Source organism: Ranitomeya variabilis, chromosome 1 (genome assembly GCF_051348905.1).
Source record: "Ranitomeya variabilis isolate aRanVar5 chromosome 1, aRanVar5.hap1, whole genome shotgun sequence".
In the NCBI taxonomy this organism is placed as follows: Eukaryota; Metazoa; Chordata; class Amphibia; order Anura; family Dendrobatidae; genus Ranitomeya; species Ranitomeya variabilis.
Genome location: NC_135232.1, coordinates 242,150,880 through 242,160,883, shown reverse-complemented (window position 1 = coordinate 242,160,883; position 10,004 = coordinate 242,150,880). Strand labels below are relative to the sequence as shown.

Below are 10,004 nucleotides of genomic sequence, written 5' to 3'. Positions count from 1 at the left end.
GTAGAGACTGCAACCATGTGTCCTTCTTTTCTTACTACACCACCTATCACCATCTTCATCTATTACACCGGGAGCCCTGGGGACCCAGCTTCACCTGTGGGAAGCCATACCATCCCTGCTGCCATAACATCACCCCAGTGGACCCCTTTAAGCAGCATCGGTTACCCCTGACCAAATACCATAGGTGGCGTCACAAACTTTTAATTATTTCACACACCCCTTTAAAGACCTTTCCTTTAACTTGGATGCCCAGGGGCACGGACTGGGTCACTGCCACGTGACACATCCCTTTAAGTACCGGACCCGGTACCGAGTACTCCACGGCCCTAGCGGGCATTCCAGATGACACATTGATGGTAAAAATGGAGACACGGATGACACTGATGGTAAAAACAGAGACACGGATGACACACTGATAGTAAAACCAGACACGCTGATGACATACTGATGGTAAAAACGGAGACACGCATGACACATTGATGGTAAAAATGGAGACACAGATGACACTGATGATAAAAACAGAGACATGGATGACACACTGATGGCAAAACCAGACACGCTGATGACACACTGATGGTAAAAACTGACACATGGACCACACTCTGATGGTAAAAACGGACACACGGATGGCACACTGATGGTAAAAACGGACACATGGACCATACTCTGATGGTAAAAATGGACACACTGATGGTAAAAACGGACACACGGATGACACACTGATGGTATAAATGGACACACTGATGGTAAAAATGGACACACTGATTGTAAAAGTGGACACACAGATGGCACACTGATGGTAAAAATAGACAGACGGATGACACTCTGATGGTAAAAACGGAGGCACAGGTGACACACTGATGGTAAAAATGGAGACATGCATGGCACATTGATGGTAAAAACGGAGACACGGATGACACACTGATGGTAAAAACGGACACACGGATGACACATTGATGGTAAAAATGGAGGCACGGATGACACACTGATGGTAAAAACAGACACACGGATGACACATTGATGGTAAAAATGGAGGCACGGATGACACACTGATGGTAAAAATGGACACACTGATGGTAAAAACGGACACACTGATGGAACACTGATGGTAAAAACAGACACACGGATGACACACTGATGCTAAAAAAGGACACACTGATGGTAAAAATAGACACATGGATGACACTGATGGTAAAAACGGAGACACAGATGACACTGATGGTAATAACGAACACATGGATGACACATTGATTGTACAAACGGACACACGGATGGTAAAAATGGAGACACGGATTATACACTGACGGTAAAACCAGACACACAGATGACACATGGATGGTTAAAACTGACACATGGACCATACGCTGATGTTAAAAACGGACACACTGATGGTAAAAACCAACACACGGATGACACACTGATGGTAAAAATGGACACTGATGACACACTGATGGTAAAAACAGACACACAGATGACACACTGATGGTAAAAGCTGACACATTGACCATACTCTGATCTTAAAAACGGACACAATGATGGTAAAAACGGACACACTGATGGTAAAAATGGCCACACTGATGATAAAAACGAACACACGTATGAAACACTGATGGTAAAAACGGACACACTGATGACACACTGATGGTAAAAACAGACACACAGATGACACATCGATGGTAAAAACTGACACATGGATCATACTCACATGTTAAAAACGGACACACTGATGGTAAAAATGGACACACTGATGGTAAACACGGACACACGAATGACACACTGATGGTAAAAACGGACACACGAATGACACACTGATGGTAAAAACGGACACACGGATGACACACTGATGGTAAAAAATGGACACACTGATGACACACTGATGGTAAAAATGGACACATGGACCATATGCTGGTGATAACAATAAAGACATGGATCGTACTGATGGTAAAAATGGACACACATACTGTAAACTGATGACACACTTATTCAAAACATGGATGACACTGGTACGGATTTTTCATGTACTCATTTAAACACAGACGATTGAGTGAGGCCTTAATAGCAGACTAAGATCCTCTATATACAGGTGCATCTCACAAAATTAGAATATCATCAAAAAGTTATTTTATTTCAGTTCTTCAATACGAAAAGTGAAACTCATATATTATATAGAGTCATTACAAAAAGAGTGATGTATTTCAAGTGTTTATTTATGTTAATGTTGATGATTATGGCTTAGAGATAATGAAAACTCAAAAGTCTTTACCTCAGTTAATTAGAATACTGTACAACACCAGCTTGAAAAAATGATTTTAAAATCCAAAATGTTGGCCTACTGAAATGTATGTTCAGGAAATGCACTCAATACTTGATTGGGGCTCCTTTTTCATCAATTACTGCATCAGTGCGGCGTGGCATGGAGGCGATCAGCCTGAGACACTGCTGAGGTGTTATGGAAGCTCAGGTTGCTTTGATAGCAGCTTTCAGCTCGTCTGCATTGTTGGGTCTGGTGTCTCTCATCTTCCTCTTGACAATATCCCATAGATTCTCTATGGGGTTAAGGTCAGGTGAGTTTGCTGGACAATCAAGCACAGTGATACTGTTGTTTTTAAACCAGGCATTGGTACTTTTGCAGTGTGGACAGATGCCAAGTCCTGCTGGAGAATTAAATTTCCAACTCCAAAAAGCTAAGCAAAGGCAAGCATGAAGTGCTCTAAAATTTCCCGGTAGACGGCCACACTGACTTTCGTCTTGATAAAACACAGTGGACCTACACCAGCAGATGACATGGCTCCCCAAACCATCACTGATTGTGGAAACTTCACACCAGACCTTAAGTAGCTTGGATTTGTCTGTCTCTCCACTCTTCCTCTGGACTCTGGAACCTTGATTTCCAAGGTCTATTGTGAAGTATCCACAATCTATGATGGTTTCAGGACCCACGTCATCTGCTGGTGTCAGTCCACTATGTTTTATCAGGACCAAAGTCAGAGTAGCCGTCTACCAGAAAATTTTAGGGCACTTCTTGCTTCCCTCTGCCAAGCTTTTTGTAGATGGAAATTTCATTCTCCAGCAGGACTTGGCACCTGTCCACACAGCCAAAACTACCAATACCTGGTTTAAAAACAACAGTATCACTGTGCTTGATTGGCCAGCAAACTCACCTGACCTTAACCCCGTAGAGAATCTATGGGTTATTGTCAAGAGGAAGATGAGAGACACCAGACCCAACAATGCAGACGAGCTGAAGGCTGCTATCAAAGCAACCTGGGCTTCCATAAGACCTCAGCAGTGCCACAGGCTGATCACCTCCATGCCACGCCGCATTGATGCAGTAATTGATGCCAAAGGAGCCCCGACCAAGTATTGAGTGTATTTACTAAACATGCAATATCGTAGGCCAACATTTCGGATTTTAAAATCATTTTTTCAAGCTGGTGTTATAAAGTATTCTAATTTACTGAGGTAATGACTTTTGGGTTTTCATTGGCTGTAAGCTATAATCATCAACATTAGCAAAAATAAACACTTGAAATAGATCACTCCTTTTTGTAACAACTCTATATAATATATGAGTTTCACTTTTTGTATTGAAGAACTAAAATAAATTAGCTTTTTGATGATATTCTAATTTTGTGAGCTGCACCTGTATAATGGATAATGATGTAGGACATTATTCCAATAATGCATTAGAGAACCTCATAAAAAATGTTTTCTTTCTAGCAGTTCATAGATACAGTAATAGTGGACTTCCATATTGGAGATTACACTGCTGGTAAATGTATAAATGGTGAACTTATCTCGATCTATCATGTAAAAGTGTAATTTAATTTATCTGTTATGTGAAATCTATGGGATCCTGGTAGGAATCTAGGATGACATAACAGCGCCGTGCGATCAGCTACTTTACTGCCATCATAATATGTTACCAATTCTTTGGCTTTGCAATGAAACCTCCTGAGAACCAACCAGCTGGCAACTGTATTGTGTGGACCATAAAAAACTCCCAGCCTGGCCTCTGCTGCCTTGATGTAGTGTGACCTTCCCCATCAGACGCTCTATTTTAACTATTGAGAAACACCAGCGGAAATGTCTCAATAAGAAAGTTATCTGTGAAAGGTGCAAAAATTGTAACTTTATATGCGAATAATTAAAAAGTTTTATTCTTTATTGTGTGCAATTTTGTGTTTTTTGTCTGTCTTAACTTTGCTGGTTTCTTAAATGAAAGACCCTCAAAAAATAAAAACTCAGAAGGTGAGTTTCTATCAGAGTTCAATTAGTTATTAGACGCTTTTTTTGGTGCTCATCATATCCTATCACTATGCACTGTGTGATATGGCGGACAACGCTAGGATGTATCACATCAGCACGTACAGTCTTGATGTGCTGAATACTTTTCCAAACTACTAATTACATGACATATTTAGAAAGCTAAATTCCCGTCAGAACCCTACGGAGCAGGTATTTTGGAAACACGTTTGTTCACTCTGTATCCGATGTATTACAATCACTTAGGGTATGTTCACACATGACAGATTTGTTTTGACGACTGAAAATCTGCTCTTTCCATCTGAATTAGGTTCTTTACGATGAACATGAATTTCTACACAAATTAATTCAAATGAATTTGATAATTACAAAATTTGCCAACAAATTTGATGTGAGTAAATGTGCCGTCAGTTCACGCTGAGTTTTTTGCTGTGGATTGTGAAGCAGATCCGCTTCGAAATCCACATTAAATACTATTCGAATACTCCTTGATGTGGATTTGGAAGCAGATCACATACCCAGAATTATTCTCATTTAAAGTTCTTTGGTCATCATATCCATAGGTTTTTATACATAAAAACCAGTAAACATGCTATATTGTATTTAGTGTGGACTTTATAGTTAATACCTCTAAGAACTACAAATTACAGCATGTCTGAACATTCCAACTTGTAGCCCTAAAACAGCCAGAGAGTTACAAGTCTCTTAGACCTGTATGAAAGGATCTAATAAATTGGGATAGAAGAATCCTAGATTTAAGGGTCTGGCCTTGTATAGGAACTTGTCTTTGAACATTTGAAGCTCAGAAAGTAGCCTCCACCAGGATAAGCTATAACAGGATTATCTGTTGGAAGTTCCAGAGCGGCGCACAAAACATTTGTGATCTTACAAACTCACAGCATTCTTTCCCTTCATACAAGACAATGGGGGAGGGCAGCCGGTACTAGTTAGACCCCGGGCATTTTGGTATATTATAGGACAGGATAGATTATCTACAGAGCACGTCCTTAGGCCAACCTGCCGGTGAAGCCTGATGGCTCCAGCGCCACTCCCAGACATCCCACACCTTGCCCTGGTTTCTGGGTGCAGAATAGTTTTACAAGGACAGTCATAACGCTGTTCTTAATAGTCTGATAAATCGCAGTTAAAAAGTTTTATAAGATTTTGTGCTGCATTACTACTGAATAAAAAAACCCACAAAATGTCATTTCCATTTGACCAGGCACGGTTCATTGTAATGAAGAATACATCTATGTAATAAGGTATTAATATTCTGCATGGACTCGGAGGTTAGGGACGCGGACTACTCTTGGCAAGTCCAACCTGGGAGACGTAAAGCGCTGAGGAATAGGATAGCGCTATACAATCAAAGTATAATAAATAAATAATAATCTCCATGGAGTCTTTATGTTCTTCTTTCTACCACATTCTGAGGCCACGCTCACACGTTCAGTATTTTACATCAGTACTTGTAGCCAAAATCAGGAGAGGAACCATCAGAGGAAAAGTATATTAGAAACACATCACCACTTCTGTATTTATCACCCACTCCTGGTTTTGGCTCACTGATGTAAAATACTGACCAAATACTGAATGTGTGAACATGACCCGATATACTATATATATATGGCATTGTCATTAGTTTGTGTGTATGTGCTCAACATGCAATTCTGAACTTCATTGGTGACAGAGACAAATTTGATTGGATGCGGAATATGAGAAAAAAAAAAAGAATAAAAAAAATGTGGTGGATCAGAGCTCAAACAGAAGCTGACCACAGAGCTGCCAGTGATTCTATTTTCACTCAGCTATTTAAATGAAACTCTGTATCTTTTGAAAGCCAATTGTTGTGTTCCACACCATAGAGCAGATTATTCATCTTCCTGTAATACACTGGAGATATCCTTTGAAGAGACTTCAGAGTTTGGAAAGTCATCCAAATCTCAGGTTTATGATCTGCAGACTTTGAAAGCAGATATAATATAATAATATAACAATAGATAAAGTATTTAAAAGCCTATCCATGTCATGTGTTATCAAGGTACTGTCCTCAAAGGGCAGGGTGTCTATTGTATCCAGATCGTAATTTCCGAAATCGTCATTAACCCCTTAGATACACAACAAACTCTATGAAGCAAAACGAAAAAAAAATGGAATCAAATTAGTAAATATCAGACGTTGACAAGTGTAATTGAAAAAACATCTCAAAGCTAAAGAACAATATTATGTTTATTTACTTTTTTTAATAAAATAGTAAAGCATGAAAAATAATTGTATGTTACAAATATATATATTTATATATGTACAGCAAAAAAAAAAAAAAAAAAAAAAGATGGTGCATATTTCACATAGCAAAGAGCAACACAACATACAAAGTTTCCCTTTGCCTTATCTAGTGCTTTTTGATCTATTCATGGCTAGAATTTGTTTCACAATAGAAAGAGTCAATAAGCCCTTTGAATTGATCCATCTCCCTTTTTAACCAAACAGTCCCAACGTGTATAACATTTGGCTTGATTTCCATTAAAAAGCCACAGGGTAGGACTAAAGGGACAGAGGCCTCAGTTCTTTTGTCAAGAACTCTCTTTTGTTGCCCTCTTTGCAGAAACATACACGTTTTCTTCTTTTTTTTTTAAGTAGTGGGAAAAAAAAATAATAAATATTGCACATTATTTCCCAGTGACAGTACTAAACACTATGGTTATGCCTCTAGAAGAACAATTCGGCTTTGAGGGCCGAGAAGGGCAAAGAGGTCAACGTTTTCAGTAATGACTAAAATCTATTCAACCAGTAGATCTGAATTGTACAAAAATAATAATTAATTTATATTTTCAAGCATTTCAGTAGCTATTAGTAGAGTTCCCAGATACGTACTTGTTTTCTCTGAGATAACTAGTCCAGTAAATGTAACACCCCTCAGGATTACTAAGACAGAACCCTGGCCATAGGCATTAGTAATATCTCTGCCTGTCAGCTCTCCACTGGGTACATGAACCACAGTTTTCTCTACAGATTTACCTTGGCTTGCTGCATTGTGGTGATTAATAAAACAAGTTGGGGTGGCTAGTATGTAATGTATTTAGGCAGGAAGCCCCTTCTCATACACATGTAGGGGGCTGTAAGGCTGACTCATACTTCCCATGGTGAAGTTTTTGTGGTTGCTGAGTCTTTTTGTAGATTCCGGTACTTGTGATGACACTTGCAGGTTTTCTCCTGCTCCTTTTCTTTAATCTTTTGCTGAAAACATTCTGCCATGACTGTAGGGTTTTAGAAGTCCATATCCACATGCCACTGGTTATGCCCACAACTAGTAACATAAATATTTTTACCATAAAAATTTCTACAGCTGGAATAGAGTTTGTCATTGTACAATCCAGGGTTTTGGTCTGAGTATTAGGTTTACACTTATCTTGTGTGGCTAGTATTTTCCAATAGTCCATGTTAAGTCGCTCGTAAAAATAACATGCGATGACACAAGTGGCGGGGACTGTATAAAGGACAGAAAAGACCCCAATCCTGACCATGAGTTTTTCCAGCTTGTCAGTGTTTTCCCCTCCTGTTTTCATGACTCTTCTAATGTGGAAAAGAGCCACAAAGCCAGAGAGAATAAAAGAAGTGCCAATGATGAGGTAGCAAGCTAAGGGAATGAGCACAAAGCCCGTCAAAGCATTGACATCCATGCTGCCAACATAACAAACCCCTGTGAGCTCATCACCAGCTACTCTCCTCATTACCAAAATCATGATGGTCTTCACAGCTGGGATAGCCCAGGCAGCCAAGTGGAAATAGCTACTGTTGGCCTCAATAGCTTCATGTCCCCACTTTTTCCCTGCAGCCAGGAACCAGGTCAGTGTCAGAATCACCCACCACAAGGAGCTGGCCATGCCAAAGTAGTAGAGAATGAGGAACACAATGGTGCAGCCAGTGCTCTCTAGACCCTCCTGGATGACATAAAGTTGCCCACTGTCTCTATCACAAGCTATACTGTCCGCCCCAGCAAACAGTCGGATGATGTAGCCTACAGAATAAACACAGTAGCACATGGATAAAAATATGATGGGCCTCTCGGGATACTTGAAGCGCTGAGGATCTATTAGAAAGGTTAGTACAGTGAAAGCGCTGGAGAAGAAGCATAAGAGAGACCAAACAGCAATCCAAATGAAGGCAAACTTCTTGTCATCCTTGCTCCAGTAAACATCTACTCCAGAGGTGCATAGGGGAGCACAAGAAGCACTCTTCTCCACATGGTGGAACTTTCCTGAGTTCTCACAGGTTGTCCTGCTGGGTAGATCCTTTGGATGAGGGTCAACACCATTGTTGGGTCTCTGTGGCCTGAATATTGGAGGCAGCATGCTAGATCCTCTGGGGGCTTCATCAGATCCATTATTGGGGGCCTCCATACACAGATAGTTTGGATCGTTTTTGTTAGGCAGTTTGCTACAATCCAGAGAGTCTGGCCACTTGAAATTAAATTGCTCCATGATCGGGGAGCACTTGAGCCTTGCCTGCTCACACATGACCCTACAGGCTGGGATCGGGGTGGACACCTGCTCGGTGCACATAGGAGCATACAAAGAGCACAAGAAGAACTTCAAATGGCTGTGACAGCCGTACTCTACCAGGGGGGCAAACTCGTGTAGCTGGATCGCTGCCTCCCTCTGGTTCTCGTGCCCCATCAGGTTGGGCATCCTGGTCATGTTGTAGCCAATGTCCTTACACATCGGGATTTCTATAGCCTGACACTTGCCATCACCAGTCCGGTCTGTGTCTATGGAGCTGATCCCTGAGCAGAGGCATATTCCAAGCAGCAGAAGTAGAGTAGATCGTGAGAGCTGAGCTGTGATATCCATGCCTGCAGCTCACAGAAGAAAATCCTTTAGTGTTTAGTCACAGGCTGGGATGATACGGTGCTCAGAGCTGCATAACTCCTGGTTAATTTCCAGCTCCAGTCCTAGGATAGCAGGTGACAGCCAAGAGGTTCTGCAGAAGTTGCAGGCAGAGGTCAGCGTGCCCCAGGCAGTGGTAGGATCTCCTCCTCGCACATGTCCCTCTGCCTGGACTGTTCTCTCTTCTTCTCTGGTGTCACAACCAAGTGAATGTGCTCCACTTCCCTGCTCCTGCAGACACTCCTCCTCCTCCTCACTCTTCTTCTGCAGCCCCAGCAGCTGTTTTGGGGGCTGTGTCCCAGGATGAAAAAAAACCTGTTGGAGATCCGCCTCGTGTACGACATCTACTTTGCATAAGAAAGGTGAAGCTGACACGTTGATTACTTAGCAATGGGTCTTCAGGCAGGACCCCTGCACAGACAGAGCTGCACTCCCACACTTTCCCTGCTCCCCTCCCTCCCTGGGGAAGTTCTCCATGTGTCTAGAAAGTCATCTGCTCTCAAGTGCAGGTAGGAAGTGAGGGGGAGCAGCTTATTAGGAAGCACAACACTTGGCTTTTCAACCTATTTTATTCTTTATTTGGAATGGTGGACTCCACAAAGACTTCCAGTTTATTGCCGGTTCCAGAAACCGGTTACATGGGCTATAAATCTTCATTGCTTCCAAATAGCACTCAGTCTTTGGTTTCGGACGACTTTTCTTGATATTTGAATCATTTTTGGAAAAAAGAGTTCATACAGACATGGGATTTTTCATGCAGTGGGAATAATGGGTTTTCTGGTGTAGACAAGTTATCAGCTAACTGCAGGATAAGGCTACTTTCACACTAGCGTCGTTCGACGCACGTCGCAA

General features: G+C 41.4%; 1 protein-coding gene across 1 annotated transcript; it reads right to left on the bottom strand.

Annotated features, from left to right (window-relative positions):
- Window positions 1–6,477: 6,477 nt before the first annotated feature.
- Window positions 6,478–9,422, bottom strand: FZD10 (frizzled class receptor 10). Its single transcript, XM_077293278.1, has one exon. It carries the CDS (start codon window positions 9,114–9,116, stop codon window positions 7,365–7,367), a length of 1,752 nt encoding a protein of 583 aa, XP_077149393.1. The 5' UTR covers window positions 9,117–9,422; the 3' UTR covers window positions 6,478–7,364.
- Window positions 9,423–10,004: the final 582 nt, after the last annotated feature.

Coding starts and splice junctions, on each gene's coding strand:
- FZD10 (XM_077293278.1), bottom strand. CDS start 9,116: ATGGATATCACAGCTCAGCTCTCACGATCTACTCTACTTCTGCTGCTT.